The following is a 23,150-nucleotide window of genomic DNA, read 5'->3' on the forward strand; positions in this document are numbered from 1 at the left end:
CGCCCGGGGGGGGGGGGGGGCCGTGCCAGCCGGAAGGAGGAGGTTGCGGACGCCCCGCCCGGGCGGGTGCGTGTTGCCGGCGGCGTGGAGGGCTGGAGAGCTCGCGCTTTGGGTGTTTCCGCAGCCCTGCCGCCTGCCTGGGTAGAGCTTTCCTCGTGTGCTCACCGACTGGCCTGAGCGGTCACTTCGCCCCTCTGTGCCTCAGTTTTCTCATCTGCAGAGTGGGGACGGTCACAGCCGTGTCATAGAGTTGTGAAGCTGCCGTGAGGGGACAGGGCTGCTGCTCTCAGCCGTAGCCACCCTGGGAGTCCTCACACCGGGAGAGTCCTCCAAGTTTCTCCGCCCCGGCCCTGCTGCCTGCCGCGGGGTGTGCTCGGTCTCTGCCCCTCGTTCCAGTATGGGGCAGCCTGAGTTTCAGAAGGCAGCAGCAGACCCACTCGTGCGTGTTTGCCTCCAGCAGTCGTGTCTGAGGCAGATCGCCTTCTTCTCTTCCAGGGGTCTGGAAAACCTGGCCCCGCATCGGAAGCTAGACTTCTAGTGTGACAGCAGGGAAGTTGCACACGTTGGTGATCAGTGCCCCGCTGCTGCACTGGAGTGATAGGGAGCAGATCACACTCAGCAGTGCCTAAAAGTACTTGCGTAAATGCTAAATAGTGAGGCTTCAATGGAAAGTGGAATGACTTAATTTGGACTGTGACCTGTTGCCGCTGATGGGAAGTCAGGGTTTTCCCGGTCCAGTGGGTGCTGGTGTGCCAGTTCCGGGGGTACTGGATTTCCAGCCCTCTCAGCAGCTCCTCCAGAGTGTTTCTTGGTTGCTCAGAGGCCTCTGTCGCTGAGGAAGTCTTTGGCAGATTGCTTCTCCCAACCTGCTGCTTGGATGGGCCCAGCCCTGTAGAACCCCTCTCTTCCATTCTTCTTTTTGGATTTCTGGGCGTGCACACACCTGCGTCCTGTGTGTTTTCCAGGCTTCCAGGTCCAGGACTCAAACTGCGAAGTCAGCCATGAAACCAGCCCTTTGGAACCCCTTCCCAATCCCCTTCCCCAGCCCCACCAAAGTCCTGCAACACCCAGCTGCAGAGACATTCTGCCTTGGGGCCAGGTGGTAGCAACTGCGCCCACGCGGGAGAGGTCCTGAGGTGCATCCTCAGACATCCCTGAGCACACTGGGCACTTGTCTGCATGTTTATGATGTGGGCCCGCTGAAAATGGATGGGTTGTGCTTTGCAAACCTTTCTACTCTACTTTTTTTCTTTTTTGCTGTAGGGAGCGTGCACTTGCTGTAGACAGACAGAGGGAGGGGAAAAGTGAGAAGTACCTCCCCCAGGTGGGGATGGCCGCACCACAGTCCCTTTAAACCGGGAAGCTGGCCACGTGGGATCCAGCTGCCTTCACTACCACTCTGTTGGCTAGCCCAGGGCCAGAATCTTTTAACATCTGTCCTTTAGCTTTGCAGAAAAAATAAAAAATAAAAACAGTTTTTTTTTTTTTGTTTTCTTGTTTTTTTTTTCATTTGGAATTAGTAATTGCAGGCCAGCAGGTGTACTCCATGATCAACTTCGCAGTTCAAGTCTTGGACCCGGCAGCTTGAAAAACACAGAGTGCATGTGCATGAATGCCCAAAATTCTGAGAAGAAAATAGCGGAGAAGGAATTGTGACTTGACCATCTTCCCCAGGGGGTGATTTCTCACTTTTCCTCTCTCTCTTTGGCCAGCACATGAACCCTACAGCAAAAATCTTAAAGACAAAAACAAAAAAACAAAAACAGCACTCTTCCTAGTTTAGTTTCTGTTTTTCGTGCAAGAGTTCTGTAGTGTTTAGACCACTGTTACAAGTTTGGAGCTGCAGCTCTTCACCACATCCCTCCTAAGGATGAGTTTGGTTTGCCAGGATCCTTTTAAAAAGACCAGTGCCTGTAGCTGAGTACAAAAGTCTAACCTCATGGGTTTGGATGAGGAAAGAGCTCTCCTTTGTGTGGACTCTGCTTCTCTAAGTGTAAGCGTGTCCTGGAGGGGAGCCTGGGAACAGGGGAGTCGACACATCATTCCAGTAGATCCTATCACTACGGATTCTGTTACCATCCTAAGATGCTTCCACAAGAACTGTCCAAGAACTGTCATCACCACAGCTAAACTTAGTTTTCAGATGTAGATGCCAGACTTGGTTTGTCACTTTTCTGTCATTTGCTTTTTATTCTGTATCAGTAGCTTTTGACCCATTCTTAACTGTTGTCTGAGGCACTTATTTGGCACTCATTGCTTTGATTTGTGATTTACTCATTAAACAGATGTTTGTTTTATGCCCCTGTCTGACCCTGGAGATGGAGTCAGATTAGACCGAGTTCCTACCTACAGGAACTGGTCTAGCCCAGGGTACGTGAGGAATACCTACACACAAGCTACGGTGCCACTCAGTCTGGGCCTCTCAGGTGCTAATCGCCTGCCTGGGTGCATGGAGCACTCATTTCTTGTCTGGGTTGTATCTTGACTCAAGTCCAGCTTCTGTCTGGGAAGAATAGCCTCTAGAAGATAGGATGAAAAAGCTTTGTCTCCAGTGCAGACTGAGAGGGCAGGGTGGTTGGCTAGCTCCAGCCTCGGCAAATAGGAGCACTGGATGACATCCTTTAGGGTTTCCATTTACCATCTTAGAAGGGAGTCAGGAAGCGGGCCAAGGACCATGGCAATGTTACCTACTGTATTGCATCCCAATGGTGATAAGCAGCACAGGCACCAAAAAGGAAGGAATTGCATGCTTTTCTCGGGGCTACCGAAAATGGGAGATGCTTGGGTGACCGTGTCCCTCTTCACCCAAGGTATAACGGGAGGGGCTTTGGAGGCTATAGTGGGGATTGAGAGCGAAGAAGAGAGGAAAATGGCTTCCATTTCTGGGGTGTCCTAGAGTAGAGAGAGGGGAGGTATCTTGGGCCTGAGCAGTAGAAAATCCCATGAATGTTTCCATTTTTTTTGTTTGTTTGCTATTGGGCATGTGCTCACCAGAGGCTGTGTGAGGTAAGGAGAAGTCATCCCTGAGGGGGATAGCCATGCCGCAATCCCTTCTCTTTCATTCTTTCCTCGGGATTTTGGGCATGCTTTTTTCTTTCTTTCTTAAAGAGAGATTTTTTTGCTATGGGGCGCATGCGCTCCCCAGAGAGATAGTGAGAAATCACCTCCTGAGGGGATGACCATGCTGCAGTCCTTCTCTATTCTCCTTTTGGGATTTTGGGCACTCATGCAATCGTGCTCAGCGTGAGTCTCAAGCCATCAGGTCCAGGACTCGAACCATGGTCAACTACATGGGAGGCCAGTGTGGTAACCATTATACCACCTGCTGGCCCCACCCAGCCAGCATGATTTTCAAGCTACAGGTCTGGGACTCAGCTGTGCAGTTAACCTTGTAGGATCCTGGGATTCAGCTGCCTTTGACCACCACACCACCAGCTGGCCATGTTCTTGATTGGGAGACCAAGGCAAAAACCTCGCCGTACAGTGTAGCTGGGGCAAGTGTAGACATTTCTTTCGAGGAGTTCAGAAAGGGGAGCTGGGGAAACAGCAGATGCCGTAATGGCTACGTTGCTGGACTCCCATGTAGTCGACCACAGTTCGAGTCCCAGACCCGGTGTCATAAACACGCCAGGCACATGTGCCTGCGTGCCCAAGATCCCAAGAGGAGAATGGGAAGAAGGGATTGCGGCGTGGCCATCCCCTCAGTGAGTGATTTCTCACTTTCTGTCTCTCTGTCTCTCTCCGTCTTTCTGGCAAGCGTACCACCCTATAGTAAAAACCTCTCCAAAAAAAAAAAACCAAAAATGAAAACGAATAAAAAAAGGGGGGAACCTGACTCAGCCAGGTGAGAGGAGTTGAGAAATTATTTCCAGGAGGAAGCGGCCCTCGCTCTGAGTCCTGAGGACAACTAACGGGAAGGAGCTTCTAGAGGAACAACCGCCTCATGAGTGCAACAAAGGATGAGACTGGCAGACTGGAGCCAGTGGCCAAGATGAATGGGGTGACAGGAGTTCCGGGACAAAGCTGGGCATGATTCCGGGAGGTGTGGCAGAGCGGGGCCTTTGCACCATCTGAGGCCCAGGTGTGTCCCTCACCAACTGGTCGGGCCTTGGGGACAGGCACTCTGTTAGCTGAGACACAGGAGATGCTCGGTAAATGCTGGTAGTCTCTGTGTTGCTTAGCTTGTGCTCTAGGGTGCATGCGCTCCACAGAGAGAGGGAAGGTGAGAACCCTCTCCTAGGGGATGGCCACCCCGCAGACCCTCGTCCCCCATTCTGCTCTCAGGGTCTTGGGTACACATGTGCATGCTCCTAGCTTAATTTTCAAGCAGCAGGACCCTGGACTCAAACCGCGGAGTTGGCCTTGTGGGATCCAGCGCCTTACCCTCTATGCCACCTGCTGGCCTAGTGCTGGTAATTTTCAACCCAGGGGACTTGTGTACTAGACAGGCTCCCTTTCGAAGAAAATCCAACTAACCCAAGTTTAATGTAGAGGAAAGGGTATCATCAGCACAGATAATGAACCAAGCCAGGGAGATAGTCGCATTAGAATCAAACTGAACTCTTTTTTTCTGCTCCTCCTCCACTCCTTTCTCCTCCATTGGCTTTCTCTGCTGTGGCTTGTGTCCCCGTTCTCTCACAGCTACTTGCATGGAGCCCATACAGCTGCTCGACTTCTGAGCCTGTGTCCTTTCACCTCCTGGAGGAAGTGCTGACAGAAGAGTCGGCTTGAATTTTCGAGCAAGGCCCTGAAGCATAGCGGGCCAAGCCGGTCTGCCCTTTGGCCGTGTGCCTTTCCTAGTCATGTCTCGACCAGGGCAGCACTGGGCAGGTTTATGCACAGGGCACAACCAGCCGAATATGTCGTGCAGCGCACACAGCCATCTCATCCATGCTGGTGTGTGCTGGGTGCCTTTCATGCACTAGGCCCTGGGAGTTCGCGGGCATGGAAACAGACTACACGTACGAAATGCTCTATGACAGCTCTGTGCAGGGGAGTACCTGATTAGTAATGGGAGCACTTCTAGTACCCTTCCTGAGAGTTGCTTAATTTTGTTTGGCTATATTTATCATCAGGCCAGAAAGATTTAGAGAATACCATGGCAAGTTAATGGTCTGGCTCTACTTGGCATTCTTTTTTTTTGTTGAGGTTTTTGCTATGGGGCGCGTGCACTCGCCAGAAAGACAGAGAGGCAGAGAGACAGAAAGCAAGAAATCACCCCCCAGGGGGGATGGCTACACTGCAATCCCTTCTCCATTCTCCTCTCGGGATCTTGGGAACACACGCACTTGCGCCCGGCATGAGTTTAAGCCACCGGGTCCGGGACTCGAACTGTGGTTGACTACATGGAAGTCCAACGACATAGCCATTATGCCAACTGCAGGTCCCATACAAGGGTAGCCTCTTAAGGACACTGGACTTTGCATACAAGGCAAGAACACTTTTACTTCTTCTTAAAATCCTTTAGTTTTCCTTTTCATTTAACATCTTTGTAGCATTTTTTTTATGAATTATTTTATTTAATTTTTTATTTTTTAATGTGACCAGAGAGGGACAGAGTGAGAGGGAGAGAAAGTGAGAAAGCAAGCCGCCAGGTCCTGGACTCAAACTGCAGTCAACCATGTGGGAGTCCAGTGACCTTAACCACCATGCCACCTGCCGGCCCCCACATCTTTATAGCATCTTCTTGTGCCACATGTTAGAGGAGCTTTTTCTCATCCTGGTGGTGGAGATTCTGAGCTGAAGTAAGACACTTCTCTGAGGGAACCTCTGTCCAGTAGGAAATTTCGTGGAAGGAATGACACCTGAGGTTGATGGGTGGTGTTTGCAGAGAGTACTGGTGTGGGAAATAGGTGTTTGGGAGATGGCAGAGGGGGATTCTCACAATACATTGTACATTATCCTTGCAGGTGGGTATCAAATGGTGAGGGTTGAGAGTTTTAAGCATGGGAGTTAGATGAGCAGGTTAGCATTTAGAAAGATAATGCCGGGACCAGCAGGTGGTGTGGTGGTTAAGGCGCTGGACACTCCCACGTGGCCTACTGTGGTTCGAATACTGGATCTGGTGGCTTGCTTTCTCACTTTCCCTCTCTCTCTCTCTCTCTCTGTGTATCTCTCTCTGGTCAAATTAAAATAAATGAATGAATAAATAAAATTAAATAAATAATTATTTTGGAAAAAAAAGATAATGCCAATGATGGTGGTGATGGAAAGGATGGATAAAGGATGAGAAATCTGTCCAGGAGACCATTTAAGAATTTACTAGATGGGGACCAGCAGATGGCATAATGGTTATGTTGCTGGACTCCCACATAGTCAGCCGCAGTTTGAATCCCAGACCCAGTGGCTTAAACTCACACTGGGCGTGTGTGTATGCGTGCCCAAAATCCCGAGGAGAGACTGGAGAAGGATTGTGGCATGTCCATTCCCCCGGGGGGTGATTTCTTGCTTTCTGTCTCTGTCTATCTCTGTCTCTCTGGCGGGGACTGGCAATTTACTGGAATGGGACTGGCCCGTGGCCTAGTTAAGGGAGCCAAATACCACATGGCTGACTGTGCAGCTCAATGCTGGGCCTGGTGGCTTGGATAACGTTGTAGGTGCGTGTGTGCCTGATGCTCCAAATCCCAGCAGGATGGAGAGAGAAGGGATTGGGGTGTGATCCTGCCCATCGTGTGGTGATTTCTCCCCCTCTCTGTCTTTCTCTCTAGCTGAGAGAAATGTGCCACCTGGCAAATTAAAAAAAGAAAGAAAGAAAAAGAGAAATGAACTTCTTGTAATGGTTGAGACAGGAGAAGAGGGCCTGAACTAAAGCAGTAACAGTGGGGAAGGGTGGGAGATAGGTGGAGAAGTGGCAGTACAGACAGGTAAGCTTTTACCGTCATTTGAATTGCCAGTACAGTTATTTAATCCAGAGACGCTATTCATTGTTGACTGGCAGAGAAAGCAATCCTTAAACTTTACTTTGGACAGTCCACCTAACTGCTTCTTTGCGTAGCTTGTTGGAAAACTGAAACTTGAAGCCAGTTGGTAGTGTGGACATTTAGGTGTTAGGTCCCACATGGCCGACTGCAGTTTGAGTCCCAGACCCTGCCGCTTGAAAAACATGGCAGATGCATGTGCACGTGCACTCAAAATCCGGAAAGGTGAGATGGAGGAGAGGAGATTACTGGGTGGCCATCCCCTCCCTGTAGGGACGGCTTCTTACTTTCCTCTTGCTCTTTCTGTTTCTGGCAAGTGTTTGCGCCCTATAGCAAATCGAAGAGAGAGAAAGAAAGGAAAAAAGGAAAGAAGAAAAACGCTGTGTGTTTCAGAGTTCACAAGTTAGCACTGGACGTTTGTTTTTTGTCTAACCCTCCTAATTTCTTCTCTACATTCCTTGGCCCTTGGCCATCTCTCCTGCTTCTCATAGCCTGTGTTTTGAGTGATTCCAGGTTGGTGCCTGGTAATTGCTATGACTGAGTGATGTGCTGGGTGAGCGTGAATTGTCTTAGTCACGGAACGATGTTGTCTTGCCTTCCCATTCAGCTTGAAAGACGATGACAGTGGGGACCACGATCAGAATGAAGAAAACAGCACACAGAAAGATGGTGAGAAGGAAAAAGTGGAACGGGACAAGAGTCAGGGCAGCAGCAAGAGGAAGGTGAGCTCTGCCGCAGTGGGCTTGCCTCGCGCTCCAGGCTCCCTTGTGGAGCCCCTTGTCTGGGGGATACCAGATTGACGTGAGGGTTTTGGAGTAGCCTGTTTTGGTCCCCAGAAAGATTGCAGAATTACTGGTGTTCCCTAAGGGACTTGGATCTTCTCTTGTGCCATAGGATCCAAGCTGCTGTCCTGCTTGCAGCCTTCTCCCCGCCTGAGGTGGGGGAGAGGTTCCTGTGGGCTGCTCCGCATGCTGCTGCTGGGTTTCAGGTCCTACATATCGCCTACATTTTCAACTCCAGTCATGGTCTGAGTTGAAAGTGACTTGGGGGCCAGCTGGTGGCATGGTGGTTAAGGCAGTTGGATCCCACATGGCTGACTACATGGATTGAGTTCTGGACCCAGCAGCTTGAAAACTACACCAGGCAAGTATAGGTGTGTGTCCAAAATCCTGAGAGGACAGTGAAGGAGAAGGTGTGGAGGAGAGGGATTATAGCATGGCCATCACCTGGGGGTGCTTTCACACTTTCTCTCTCTCTCTCTCTCTCCTGTTCTCCTTCATGTGAGCTCATGTGCCTTGTGGCAAACTGAAAAAAGAAAAGAAAAAGTAGAAACCAGCAGGCGGCTTGGTAGTTGAGTACTGGACTCACACCGCAAGTCAAGTCCTGGACCTGGCAGCTTGCTTTCTCACTTTCTGTGTCTTTTTTTCCCTCTCTCTCTGTAGTGAGAGCATATGTGTCTTGTAGCTTTTTTTTTTTTCCCCGAGAGGTTTTTGCTATAGGGTGCATGTGCTCTCTAGAAAGACAGACAGAAAGTAAGAAATCACCTCCCCTCCCCCATGGGGTATGGCCACACACCAATCCCTTCTCCTCCCTTCTCCTCTGGGGATCTTGGGCATGCACACACACATGCCCACCATGAGTTTAAGCCGCTGGATCCAGATCTCAAACCGCAGTCAACTACATGGGAGTCTAGCGACATAGCCGTTACGCCAACTGCTGGTCCCTTTATAGTAAATTTTAAAATAAAAATAATAAACAAAATTAGTTTTTTCCATTTTTTAAAGAAAGTGATTCGGAAAAGAAAATTTTTTTTCAAGAGTTTTTTGCTTTAGGGTATGTACGCTCACTAGAAAGAAACAGACAGAGACAGTGAGAAGAAAAATCATCCCCCAGAGGGGACCGCCATGCTGCAATCTCTTCTCCTCCATGCTCCCAGTATCTTGGGTCTTCATACACAGAGACCTGGCGTGATTTTCAAGCCACTGGGTCCAGGACTCAAACTGTGGTCAGCCATGTGGGAGTCCAGCAATGTAACCTCTACACCATCTGCTGGCCCCTGGAAAAGAAAACAAAAAAATTTTTTTTGAAGAGGTTTTTGCTATAGTGTGTATGTGCTCACCAGACAGAGAGAGAGAGACAGAGAGACAGAAAGTGAGAAATCACCCCCCAGGGGAGATGGCCACGCTGCAATCCCTTCTCCATTCTCCTCTCGGGATCTTGGGCACGCAGGTGGTATAGTGGTTAAGGTACTGGACTCTCACATAGCCAACAGTGGTCTGAGTCCTGGACCCAGTGGTTTGAAATTCATGTAGGGTGCAAGTATGTGTGTGCCCAAAATCTTGGATCACACGTGCCCGGTGTGAGTTTAAGCCACCAGGTCTGGGACACAAACCACGCTGGACTACATGGGAGTCCAGCAACATAGCCTTTATGCTAACCACTGGTCCCGGAAAAGAAAATTTAAGGATGAGAGACAGATGGATCAATTTTTTTTCTTGAAATATCAAAGCCATCATTCATTCATTCATTCCATGGTATTGAGTGCCCCCAAGTGTCAGCATTTTCTGCCTTGTGCTGAGAGGGCTAAAGGTGAATGCACGTGGATTGGGGAGCTTGTGTTTATAATAGCAGTAGCAGCAGCAGCTAGGACATACTGACAGTGGCTCGTTCTGCACCAGTGCTGTGCTGAGCACGTGACGTCTGCTACTGCATTTGATCTCTGAGCAAGCCTGTGAGCGGGTGATTACTCATTTTGCAGGTAAGAAACTGAGATGACAGACAGGTATAAATGCTAACTTGCCAGTAAGTGACAAAGCTGTCACAAAGGAGGCAGGGTGTATGTTGTGATAAGATGCAAACCTAAGTCTTCCTGATACAAGGTAGAGCACTATAAAAGCTGTAAGAATGCACAGTGTTACAGAAACTTAGAATTGGGCCACTGGGGAAGTTTGTGTGTAAGCAGAATCTTGCGCACCTTGTCAGTAATTGAGGTCGAATCTCTTGATCGTGGAGTGGTAAAGAGTGACTGAAATGTTTTCTCAACCTCACAGCCTGTGGCCAATGCCCAGGATTGATGCAGCTCTGTCTTTCCCAGGCTGTCGTCCCTGGACCAGCAGAGCATCCCCTGCAGTACAACTACACTTTCTGGTACTCCAGGAGGACCCCCGGCCGTCCCACGAGTTCACAGAGCTATGAACAGAATATCAAACAGATCGGCACCTTCGCCTCTGTGAGTACCCAGTCCATCCCTGCCTGGATTTATATCATGTGTATTTACCCTCTTGGTAGCCTATTTAAGACTATGGTTTCCTTAGTCAGCTGATCTGAGTGCCAAGGTCAGATTACTTCATCCTTAGTTTTCTCGTTTTATACTTGTATTGGGTCATCAGAAAAGTCATGGTGTATTTTTCTGTGCAAAAATGCGTCATGACTTTTCCAATGACCCAATAGTTAACCTGTAGATACTGACATTGTGAGAAATGTGGAATTGATTGATAGGGCATGATTCAAAAACATGGGTTCATATTTTTTATCTGATTTTTTTGTTTCTTTTTTTTTTTTTTGGAGAGATTTTCACTATAGGGCGTGTGCGCTCGCCAGACAGACAGAGAGAGACATAGAGACAGAAAGCGAGAAATCACCCCCCAGGGGGGATGGTCATGCCGCAATCCCTTCTCCTCCATTCTCCTCTCGGGATCTTGGGCACGCATGCACACGCGCCCGGCGTGAGTTTTAAGCCACCGGGTCCGGGACACGAACCGCGGTCGACTACGTGGGAGTCCAGCGACATAGTCATTACACTAACTGCTGGTTCCCAGATTTTTTTTGTTTCTTTTTTAAAAATTTTTTGCCAGAGGGTGCATGCACTCACCAGCAAAAGAGAGAGAAACTCCCATGGGGCATAGCCATGTCACAATCTCTTCTCTTCCATCTCTCCTCCTCGTGGGATTTCGGGTATGCATGTACACACACCTGGCATGGTTCTCAAGACATAAGGCCTGGCTCTCAGACCATTTAGTTGGTCATGTGGGATCCAGCCACCTTAACCTTCATACCACCAGCAGGCCCTGTTTACTTAAGTCATTATTTATTGAGTCCTTTCTACGAGCAGATTGTCATGGAGAATAGAAAATGTTATAGCACAGACTGTCATGAAGTTTGATAGGCAAGTGAAAAATAAAACTCAAGGGACCAGCAGTTGGCGTAATGGCTATGTTGCTGGACTGCCCTGTAGTCAACCGCAGTTTAAGTCCTGGACCTGGTGGCTTAAACGTACGCCGGGCATGTGTGTGTATGTGCCCAAGATCCCGAGAGGAGAAGGGATTGTGGCACGGCCATCCCCCCAGGGGGTGATTTCTCGCTTTCTGTCTTTCTGGTGAGCGCACGTGCCCTATAGCAAAAAAAAAAAAATTTCTCAAGAAAAGTAAAACTCAAAAGTCACTTTTATATTTAAGATCCCTCATTGAGATTTTACCTGTGTTAGCAGTTATCCTTAAGTTTTTGCTGTAGGAGACCTGCAGTTGCCAGAGAGAATGTGATTGAGAAATCACCCCCGGGGGTATGGCCATGCTGCAATCCCTTTTCTTGCAGTCTCTTCTCAGGATTGGGGGCATGCACGCACACATGCCTGTCATGATCTTCAAGCCGCTAGGTCTAGGATTGGAACCATAAGTTGGCCGTGTAGGGTAGTGCCTTAACCTCCACATGACCTGTTGGCTTTGACTTAGCATCTTTTTCCCATGTTCAGGAAGAAAATGAAGCCTCTAATAATTGTCCTGTGGCTACTGCCAGTCCAGAGAGCCCAAGCTCCAGCTTTCTTTCCCAGGTGCCTAGGTTTGCATGCCTGGCTGTCCGCAGCTAATACCTGTCTTGTTCAGCAAAGATTCCTGCACATCTCCTGTGTGTTCTACATTTGATCTCTGGGCAGAGTAGAATGGACTTGTCATTTTCTTGAAATTACTGAGATACTTGTTCTGTTTAAAAATACATAAACTGGAACGAGTACTACCGTATGTAGTGAACGTTACAGTAAACCAGTAGAGGAAGGTCACAGCAGCAGACACTGGGTTTGTGTGAAGTCCTCTGGTCATTACAGTAGCCCTGTGACTTTTTGTTTGTTTTTTGAGAGAGATTTTTGCTACAGGGTGCACACACTCACCAGAGAGACAGAGAGGGAGAGAGAAAGAGAGAAATCACCCCCTAGAGGGGATGGCTATGCTGCAATCCTTTCTTCTCAAGCTTCTCTCAGAATTTTGGGCACACACATACTTGCACCCTACATGAATTTCAAACCACTGGGTCCAGGACTCAGACCACTGTTGGCTATGTGAGAGTTCAGTACCTTAACCACTATGCGACCTGCTAGCCCCAACTTTGTGACATAGAATTTATTGGGTGGTTGGAAAAGTCATGATGTATTTTTTCTGTGCTTTTTTTTGGTGCAAAAATGCATCATGACTTTTCCAACAACCCAGTATATTTCGTAAGTCAGAAATAATTCTCTTTATTAAGTGTGGGAACCGTTGTTGAAACTCAGGTTGCATCGGCTGTGAAAGTCAGGTTCCAGAGCCCACGCATGACACCAAAATGTACTCCAAGAGGCTCCAGTCTTTTTCTTTTTTTCTGTTTTGTTTATTGACAAATAATAATTGTACACATTATGTGTCTGAGGAGTACAGAGTGATTTCTGAGTACATGGACATAGTGTAATGACCACAGAGTAATAGCTATACCTGTCATCTCCAGCATTTAAATTACTTTGAGTTGAGAACCTTCAAAATTCTCTTTCAGCTCTTTTGATTGGTGGCATCACTAGTTGACTGGTTAGCCTACTGTGCTGTGGAACACCAGGCCTTACTGTCATTCTGTGTCTGTCAGCCAGCATCCATGCATCGCAGTGTTCACGTCCTCCCACCCCCACTCCCTGCCCCCAGCTCTAGTGATCACTAATCATCTCTCTCCTTCTATGAAGTCAGCTTTCTTGGTTTTCATGTTTTAGTGACAATGTGTGATTTTTTTTCTGTGCCTGTTTCATCTCACTTTAACATAACATCCTCTAGTCTCTTCCATGTTGCCTCAAATGACAAGCTTTCTTTCCTTTCAGTGGCTGAATAGTATTCCATTGTATATGTGTTTGTGAGCATACATGCACACTCCATATTTTCTTTATCCTTTTGAATCTGTTGATAGACATTTAGGTTGATTCTGTGTTGGGCAGTTAGCTAGAAATGAGGGGATAGCCCTAAGAAAATAGCAGAAGTGCACCTGTCACATCATTCACGACTTATCAGGAGTTATGACTAGACCCTCTGTAGAGACTCCTTTTTCCCATCCAACTCCTGATGCTGGGAAGGTGGGGCAGATCTCATTTTTCTTCTTTAATATCTGAAAAAGGTACATAGGGACCGTTGTTAACTTCCCTCTTATTCCTCATAAATACAGAAAAACCCAACAAGATGTTTTGGTCAACATCCTGATTCCCACCGGGGCAATAAACTGATTGGGCAGTTAATCCAAATAAGGATGCTCATACCCTCTAAGTCCACAGTGAGCATGTGGATTAGGTCTTCGAATCCTCACCTGTGAAAGAGAGATGCAAGCGCAGGAAAAAGCCTCTGAACTTAGCCGCCAGATACTATGACAGACCTTCTCCTGCTAAATGTGCATTATCAGTCCTTGGAGTAAACGGTGCCAACCCCATACCACAGTTGCCCTTCTCTGACACCTGCATGGCTTTCAGGCGTGGAGATGTACTTCTTTTCTATTAAAAATCCTCACTTTCCTATGAAAACTTCCCTTTCCCTAAAAACTTTTAAGTGTTTGTGGTTTTTCATTTTATGTCTCAGGGCAGGTCTCTAATCTTAAATCTGGACCTCAAAAACCAAGGATTTTACACAATGCTGATCAACTTTCCCATCTGTGACAATTTCATATCTTGGCTGTTATGAATAGTGCTGCGATAAACACTGGAGTCCAACTTTAAAATCTTGCTTAGCAAATTATGTTTATTTTGTCATTTATTATTAATCAGATGCACATATTTAGCTGGTAACTAGATCACCTGCCTAAAGTGAGAAAGACAGCATTACCGAGCTGATTTGATGAAGTTTCTGTGCAAAGTAATACCTGTTTAGTTGACCTGTGCTGCCTTATCATTGGTAAATTTAGCCTTTTTAAGGGGTCAGCAGATGGTGTAGTGGTTAAGGCACTGGACACTCTCACATAGCTGACCGCAGTTCGAGTCCCTATCCTGGTGTCTAGCTTTCTCATGTTCCCTCCCTCCCTCTCTGTGTCTCTTTCTGGTCAAATTAACAATAAATGAATGAATGGGGGGGAGGGGGCAGCAGGAGGCGTGGTGGTTAAGGTGCCAGACGTTTCCACATAGCCGACCACAGTTTGAGTCCTGGACCTGGTGGCTTGCTTTCTCACTTTCCCTCTCTTTTCTCTCTGTGTCTCTATCTGGTCAAATTAAAATAAATGAATGAATAAGTAAAATTAAAAAATTTTAGTCTGCTCATGGGTGCTTATTTGGTTCAAGAAATGTTTATTGAATGGATTCAGGGCTCTGAGAGGGTCCTTAGATGACTTGAGGTACAGGACCTGTCCCTAGGGGAATATAGCATGCCCAGAAGTTTCTACAGGGTGGGCATTGAGCAGTGCTGTAGGAAAGGCTTGGCCAGAGTGCCCTTGGAGTCCAAAGGAGAAAACGGATTGAGTCCAGCTTGGGGCCAGCCACCTTGGAGGACATGAGTTCAAGACTGAATTTAAAAACAGAACAGATGATGAAAAAGGAGTTCTTGGCAGAGGAGCAATAGAATTAGACTTCCAAAACATCTATGTGGGGTCATTTTGTGGCCTGGTGGTTAAAGAACTGGGTCCTGGGACCAGCAGATAGTGTAATGGTTATGTCACTGGACTGCCACGTTGTCGACCCCTCTTTGAGTTCCAGGCCTAGGGGCTTAAAACTCACACTGGGCGCATGTGCATGTGTGCCCAAAACTCCAAGAGGAGAATAGAGGAAAAGGGATTGCAGAATGGCCATCACCCTGGGGGATGATTTCTTGCTTTCTATCTGTCTCCCTCTCTCTTTGTCTCTCTCTCCGGTGAGCGGACATGCTCTATAGCAAAAATTCATTAAAAAAAAAAAAAGAATCATGCTCATGCTCAGTGAATAGTCAGACACAAAGGACACATAATTCTACTTGTATGAAATATCTGGGTTAGGCAAATCTGTAGAGATTCATGGTTGGCAAGACTTTTAAAGTGGAGGAAGATGAAGTGACTGCCTAATGGTTATGGGCTTCTTGGGGAGATGATGCAAGTGTTCTGAAATTGGATATTAATGATGGTTGCACAACATCGTAAATAAACAAAATACACTAAATTGTAAACTGTGAAATGGTTAATGTGTTGAATTTTTTTAAAAAAGAATATAGAAAACATAAAAAAAAATTAAAAAAAAAAAAAAAGGAAATAAAAGAAAGAACTGGGTCCCAAATGGCTGACTATATGGTTTGAATCCCAGACCTGGTGGCTTGAAGAAAACACGCCAGGCATGTGTGTCCCAAATCCTGAAACAAGGGAGGGATGGAAAAGGGATTGCAGTGTGACCATTCCTGTTGGAGGGGAGATTCTTCTAATTTTCCTTCTCTTTCTGTCTTTCTGGTGCTCATATGCACCCTCTGTCAAATTTAAAAACAAAGAACCTATGCATTTCTAACATTCCTGAATCCATGCAACGTCTTGATTGCCTGCTGTCTGGGAATGCAAGGCATTACAGATAAAACAGCTGTCATTGTTATGGTCACCCAGTTAAACTCTGACAGAGGCCCAGCCCTAGTAGTGCATACTGGTTGCTTGGCAGATTGAGGCCACATGGGAGGCCCTGGTTCAATTCCCATCCCATCCTTAGAAAGCCAGGCATGGTGGCAAGGGCCTGTAGTCCTAGCTGCTTGGGAGGCCAAGCCAGGAGGGTTGTGACACAGGAACACCCTGACTTAAGAACCTTCACCTCCCCTACCCCCTACACACACACACACACACACATACACACACACACACACTCAGAGGATCAGAGAAGAAACTGGGCTGTGGAAGATGTTTTCACTAAGGAGCTATTAAATTTTTTAAAAGAAATGATGAATATCTCCAGCATTTTTTTTTATTAAAATAAAAAAGCATATGTGAATTTACCTGGCTTGTGTAAAGAGAAGGGGTTTGGTTTGCTTTCCTTCTGGCGTGTGCAGGTGAGAGGTTTAGCTTCAGTGCCGTCATGGCTTAGTGCTTCTGCAATACTAGCTGGGTGTGTGCTGGAGTGTGCCGTCTGCGGTACTAGCTGGGCGTGTGCTAGAGTGTGCCGTCTGCGGTACTAACGGGGCGTGTGCTGGAGTGTGCCGTCTGCGGTACTAGCTGGGCGTGTGCTGGAGTGTGCCATCTGCCGTCCTTTAATTCAAGGCGTTGGGAAATGGCTCATAGTATTAAATTCCTCATAGAAGGGGTTACATTGAGAGAACTGTTTATCAAGTCCAAAGCAGAGTTTTCTGGCGTGAGTAAGAAGGCAGCTTTCCATTTGGGGGTCACAGGGCTTATCTATTCTAGTACCTTACTCTGTGGGCTGGAGCAAGTCCTGAAGCCAGTTTCTCAATTCTAAAAGGAGAGAGGTAGTTGAGGTGATTTCTGGGATCCTGCTGCACCTCATTTTCTTTGTTTGCAAACATTAATTTTTTGTTTTTATAACTTTTTAACAAAAAAATCTTTCAAAGCATGACAATATCTCTCAAGCTGCTTACTTCATCTCTCTTGTGGTTCGAACATAAAATTGAGCGGTTGGATCAGAGATCAAGCTTAAAATGATTCTTGAGTTTGGAGTCGGGGGTGGTTGGTGTACCTGCCTCCCACCACACCCCCTGGGTATTCCTGACTCGCAGTGAACCTCCAGTGAGCCACGGTCCTATGCATGCCTTTGTTTCTTCCAGCTCTGAAGGGTAGATACAGGTTTGGGTGAGTACTGATCACGTGCACGTGACCACCCAAGTGTCCCAGGTCAGCGAAGCACTGCATCAGAGCCCCATAAGCGGCATTTGCTCCTTAACATGTAAGTCATTTCACGTGTACCTGTCCCAGAGAGGAACTGAAGGGAATCGACCAGTGTAAGGTCGATTGTTCCTCAGTTGCTGCTGCTCACATGGAGAAGTCTTACCTGAAGCTTGCCTTCATGCCCGTTTTCAGCCACATTATGATGGTGTCGTGTGTTACTTTTGGCCTCTGCCATAGAGGTATGCACTCGTCGGAGAGAGAGAGACAGGGAAAGTGAGAAACAGCCACCCAGGGAGAGTGGCCATGCTGCAATGCCTTCTCCATTTTACTCTCGGGATTGTGAGCATGTACACACACATGTCCAGTGTGATTTTCAAGCTGCCAGGTATGGAACTCAAACTGGTCTGCCACGTGGGAGTCCAGCCCCTTAACCACCACCCCCTCCTGGCCCCTCAACAGAGTGCTGGCAAATTCCGTGTTTTCTCTTCCCTTCTGAGCGGTATCTCCCCAGCTGGTAGTACTTAGTGGGTGTCCTCTGGAAATTATGGAGGAATAGGGAGACAATCCCTTGTGTCAAGACACCAGTGAGAGAAGCAGGACTAGTTTGGGGAGTGTAAATAAGCCTGCATTTGATAGAAAACTCAACCGTGGTTTTGTCCAGGATTGTGGAGAGGGGTGCAGGGAGAAAGCTCACATTCTACTAGCTAAGAAGGACTTAAGCCTCTTCTTAGGGGTGAGAAGCTACGCCCTGTTTGGTTGCTTCTGTCATCGTGGCACTGTGGTCTAGAGTAGTTCACGTCGTGGATTCCGTCCTTGCTGCTCAGGGACTAAACGGAACTGAATGTTTCATTTTAAGCTAATGCTGTATTTGCATCAAGAAACGATAGTGGTTCTAAAGAAGTACATTCAGGCTGAGTCTGTGTGGCATTTATTAGAACTCAACACCAAAGGGTTTCCATTGTGCAAACCCCCCCCAAAACACTGGCCCTCTTCCTCCTCACAGTGGTGACCTCGCAGCTTCAGTGGGGTGGCTTCTGCAACAGTGAGATCTCCCTGCTAGGGCTAACCATTTCTTACTCAAAAATGATTCCTACCTTGCCAGAGTTACATTTTTCTTTTATGAACCTGTATGATGTTTCTCCTCTACTGTGCCTTCCTTTCCACACAGTACTCCAGATAAATGGACCCTCCTGTTAAATGAGTTGCAGAATTCTAAATGCATTTAAAGAACAGTGCTCTGGGGTCTTCTCTCTGCAGGTGGAGCAGTTCTGGAGGTTTTATAGCCACATGGTTCGTCCCGGGGACCTGACAGGCCACAGTGACTTCCATCTCTTCAAAGAAGGAATTAAACCCATGTGGGAGGTGAGCACTGAGGACTTCGGACTACTTTTTTGAGCAAAATATTTTTAAGTCCTGTCAAGGTTAAAAGTGTTTTAAAGGCTTCCCAAAACTGCATTCCTGAGACCTGGCCTCTGGGGAGAGCCTCCCCCATTGCTTATCCCTGTGATTATCATTTTTTACCAAAATGGTCTATGCCATCAAAGGGCTTCTTTAATCTCCTGTTCCCTAGAACTTGTTTCTGTGTGTGCATGATGTGTTCATATAGCGACATATGGTTAGAGTGGGTAGGAAATGGGCTTAAGGGCAGCCGTGGAGACACAGAGCTGGGCCCCGGGATCTCTCTGCAGGCCACTGGTCGGCTGAGCCCCGGTGTACTGCATCTGCCATTCTGGCGCCAGGACATTTTCCTAGGAGACAGGTGTGATCGCATCACCCACACCCCCGTTTTGCACAGCTCTCCGTTGCTCACATGATCTGGAGGCAAGTGTACTTTTCAGGTCTCGTCTCTCACCAGCCCCGAGTCTTCCCTTCCCAGCAGCTGCCCCTCCTGCCAGCATCTCCCTGGCTCATGCTCAGTTTGTGCACACACGTCCCTCCCAGCACCCTTCACCTGCTGCCCCGCTGACCTGTTTCCCTCACACCCTGCAGAAGCGGCTTCTTCTCCTGAGTACCTCCTGCTGTCGCACTGTTCCCGAACATCGTCCACGTCTCTGTTTAGCAGCACTTGGCTGTGTCGCCACAGTGCATTTTTCATCGCCACTTATGCTAGAGTGGGTCTGGCGGGGACGCTCGGGAACTTAGCCGATGACATGATGAATGATCTGGGCTAGAAGTCTGACATTTCATTTTGATTCCTAAAATAATCCAGTAAAGAGGGTTTACTTATTTATTTATTTATTTTTAAGTATTAAGTTTTTATTTGAAGTAGTTAATGTGGGATTCAGGATGAACTGGGAGTCATAAATTTTGGAGAAGAGAACTAATGACACAAGAGAAGTAAAACAGGCTTATTTATTTATTTATTTTCTGAGAGGTTTTCGCTATAGGGCGTGTGCGCTCACCAGACAGAGACAGAGAGACAGAAAGTGAGAAAAAAGCCCCCGGGGCGATGGCCACACCGCAATCCATTCTCCTCTCGGGATCTTGGGCACGCATGTACATGCGCCCACCGTGAGTTTTAAGCCACCGGGTCCGGGACGCGAACCGCGGTCAACTACGTGGGAGTCCAGCGACATAGCCATTACGCTAACTGCTGGTCCCGAAAAACAGGCTATTTTTGAAGTTCCATGTTGGGTAAGGTAAGTGTGTGTATGAGGTAGTTAGGTCCAAGTAACTTTGTACAACCAGAAGCAGAGCTGTCTGGGGGGTCATTGACTTCTCACCGCTCTTGGTCTTGTCTTCCAACTGTTGAATTTTGATGTTCTCTATAACCAGGGATACGTTTTTTGTTTTCGTTTTCATAAAGAGAGGGAGAGGGAAAGTAAGAAATCACCTTCTGCCACCAGGAGGGATGGTCATGCTGCAACCTCTTCCCCCTCTTCTCCTCTCAGGATTTCGAGCACGCACATGCATGCCTGACACGGTTTTCAGGCTGCTGTGTCTGGGACATGAGCCACTGTTGGCCATGTGGGAATCTAGCACCTAGACCATTATGTCACCTGTTGGCCCCAGGTGACATGTTTAAAATAAAACCAGGGATGTGTTTTATTTATTAAAGAGGTAACACATGTTTTTTCTGTTTGCCTGTTTTTTTTCTCAAAGATGTAGAAGAGGATTTTGGATGCTTTTTGTTTCGTTTTCATTTTGCTATAGAATGCATGCACTCACTGGAGACAGATACAGAGAGAGAGGGGAAGTGAGAGAGTATCCCCCCAGGGAGGATGGCTACACTGCAGTCCCTTTTCCTCCATTTTCCTCTTGAGATTTTAGGCACGCACATACACACATGTCTGCTGTGTTTTTCAAACCGCTGGGTCCGGGATTCGAACAGTGCTGTTGATCATGTGGGATCCAGCTACCTTAACCACCACACCACCTGCTGACCCCCAAGGATTTTTTGTTAAGTCAGGGTGTGGCTATGTTGCCCAGGTCAGTCTCGAGCCTGTGGTCCCTCTGCCTCAGCCTCTCCCATTGTAAGATGACAGGCATGCACTGTCATGCGCAGCCTTTAGGTCAGACCATGAGTTGAACTGGGGCAGGCTTTTTTTTTTTTTTTTTAAATGGCTTATGCTAAGCATCCTGTTTTTCTTTTCCTATTTCTTCTCTCCCCAGTCTTAATGCCATTTCTTCCATGAAGTTGGGTAATTGGAAAGTGACACCACTACTTAGTATTCGAGGGCTTCTTCATGGTTTTTTACTGTCTTGATGCAAAAGAAAAATAACTGCAGAACCATTTTTTAACTTTTCATTTTCTGTCTTTATACAGGACGATGCAAATAAAAATGGTGGCAAGTGGATTATTCGGCTGCGGAAGGGCTTGGCCTCCCGTTGCTGGGAGAATCTTATCCTGGCCATGTTGGGGGAACAGTTCATGGTTGGGGAAGAGATCTGTGGGGCTGTGGTCTCTGTCCGCTTTCAGGTAAGTCGCCACAGGCCCGTCTGGTTTCTCGAGTTGCCTTTGCTCTCCTCACTGCCTCCGTTTGCTTTCATGATTGCTTCTGTCCCTCCTGCAGGAGGACATCATTTCCATCTGGAATAAGACTGCCAGTGACCAAGCTACCACAGCCCGAATCCGGGATACGCTGCGGCGAGTGCTTAACCTACCTCCCAACACCATTATGGAATACAAAACTCACACCGACAGCATCAAGTACGTGCTGGGGGGGCCGGGCGGGACATGTCCCTCAGCGTAGCAGGAGACTGTAGCTGGGCCCAGACGACAGTGGTCGTGTGTGGAGAAGGGGCCGGCCCGCTTTCCCCCCCTCGGGCGCGGGCACTTGCAGTTCTTTGTTGGCAGGCTCCCTGCCCACTTGCACAGCTCGGTGCTTTGTAGCCACAGTCCTTCTGCAGGAAGCCAGAGTCCTGCAGGAAGCCAGTCTCACTGCCCGCTTCTTGGTTTCCACAGGCTGTCCTGTCTTTCGTATGCTAACCTCTATGAGAAAATGAAAGACAAAGCGCTTTATTTTTTCTTGCTGTTTTTTAAGATACTTCACCGAACAATAAAGTCCTCTTCCCCGCCCACTCCTCACCCCACTTTTGCATGTCTGATTAACCTGTTAGCATCAGTCTGTTTTCTTTGTCCTGAGAAACTGACTTCTGAAGATGACTCCACTTCTCGTGAGTGGAACTGGAGTGGAGAGGAAGCAGGGTCGTATGTGAGACAGCCAAGCAGGAAGGCCACAGGGAAATGGGCTCCAGGAGTGGAGTCCTGGTTGTCAGAAACCAGCTCAGGTTGTTAGCACAGGGTTGGGGCAGTGGCTGTCAGATGATCTCCGCAGGGAGGAAGGGCCAGCCCAGAGGAGCCAGGCTTTGAGGTGCAGTTCCCACCTGTGGCCCAGTGTCAGCATGTGCCTTGGGCCAGTCTCCGAAACTCTGCTTTCAGTTTCCCCACCTGTCAAAGCGGGAACAGGGATAACTGACCTGACATGGCTGTTGTGAGGCTGACTTAATCCTTACGCCCTCGGGCCCTCAGATGGACAGTGCTCTCACAGGGCCATCATTCCCACCGTGAGTAGTAACATCACACCATCATTCTCTTACCAAAGGCCAGTGGAGAGCCTAGGGATTGTGTTCACAGGCAGGCCATCTGGGACTCATTCTCAAGCACTCCACGCATGGTCATGGGTGGAGTTGGCATCAGCCAGCCAAGTGCCAGTTTGTACCTGGGGGCACTGCCATGGGAGCTGGTCTGTCCTCAGAGCTGTGATGCGTCATAGCCACCTGCAGTTACTAGCCAGCCGTGGCCATGGTGGCTTCCTCAGCAGTCCTGTGTTAGCGCTGTTTTTCTCTGGACAGATTGTTCTTATTCTCTGTTCTGGGATAGAAGTACGCCCTCCCCTCTAGCCAGGTTCAGTCTAAGCTAGAGAGTTTGAAACCATTTCTAAGACTTATTTTCAGGGTCCCAGAAGCCCCCAACCCCACCAGTCCCCAAAGCCAGCTTTCACCTGGACAGTAAAGGGAAAGTGGTAGTTGCCATCCCCTCTGAGGTAGTTGCCATCCCCTCTGCCCTCTCCACTGCTCTCCCTTCCTGAGGTACTGAGGCAGCTCTTCCTCACTTTTGTAGAGGCATGTGGCCGAGTCCTTGCAGTCCAGGGGACTGTGGGCTTTGTTCCTTAGTTGGCTGGGGAGACTGGCCTGCTGTGCACCGCTCTGTCTGGAGGGCTGCCTCTGGTACTCCAGGCCTGCAGCCATAGGCACCAGGATGCCCTTCGCGAGACCCAGACACTGCTTTCCCTTGCATCCCCCTCTCTTTCCTCTCCCAATGAGCCAACCTTTTGCACTTCCACTAGAATGCCAGGCAGGCTGGGCCCCCAAAGGCTCCTTTTTCAAAACCTCTGGAAGCCGCGGTTGAATGTGCCATGACCCTCTTCCTCTCTGGATGGCACCGTCATTGAAGCTGGCGTCATCGGAGTCTCTTGTTCTGTTGGCGTGCCACCTGGAAGATGCTTCTGTCCTGGACAAGAGGAAGTGGAAGAGCATTATGTTTTAAGAACAGGCTGACACGCAGCAGCTCCAACAACAGCTGAGATCACTTAATAAATGGTGCTAAACTAGCTCGTCTCATGCGCTTGCTCTTTACGGTGCATCACAGATGTGGCCTTCCGGACTGACTGTCACCATGTGAAGGGATGGCTCAGGCCTCTCCGAGGAGGGCCATCCGGGAATGCAGCCTTGTTCCCCTAAGCCCAGTTCATAGTG

General features: G+C 48.2%; 1 protein-coding gene across 1 annotated transcript in view; it reads left to right on the forward strand.

Moving 5' to 3' along the window:
• EIF4E2 (eukaryotic translation initiation factor 4E family member 2) overlaps nt 1-23,150 on the forward strand; it is a 45,814-nt gene that overhangs the window by 7,974 nt on the left and 14,690 nt on the right. Inside the window, exons 5-10 of the mRNA XM_014585244.1 lie at nt 4,008-4,081; nt 7,525-7,639; nt 10,012-10,146; nt 18,210-18,314; nt 20,719-20,871; nt 20,966-21,102. Of these exons, the coding sequence (XP_014440730.1) occupies nt 4,008-4,081; nt 7,525-7,639; nt 10,012-10,146; nt 18,210-18,314; nt 20,719-20,871; nt 20,966-21,102 (719 nt within the window). The remainder of the gene's footprint in view (nt 1-4,007; nt 4,082-7,524; nt 7,640-10,011; nt 10,147-18,209; nt 18,315-20,718; nt 20,872-20,965; nt 21,103-23,150) is intronic.

This window comes from Tupaia chinensis, unplaced genomic scaffold, assembly GCF_000334495.1.
Source record: "Tupaia chinensis unplaced genomic scaffold, TupChi_1.0 Scaffold149383_1, whole genome shotgun sequence".
Lineage (NCBI taxonomy): Eukaryota > Metazoa > Chordata > Mammalia > Scandentia > Tupaiidae > Tupaia > Tupaia belangeri.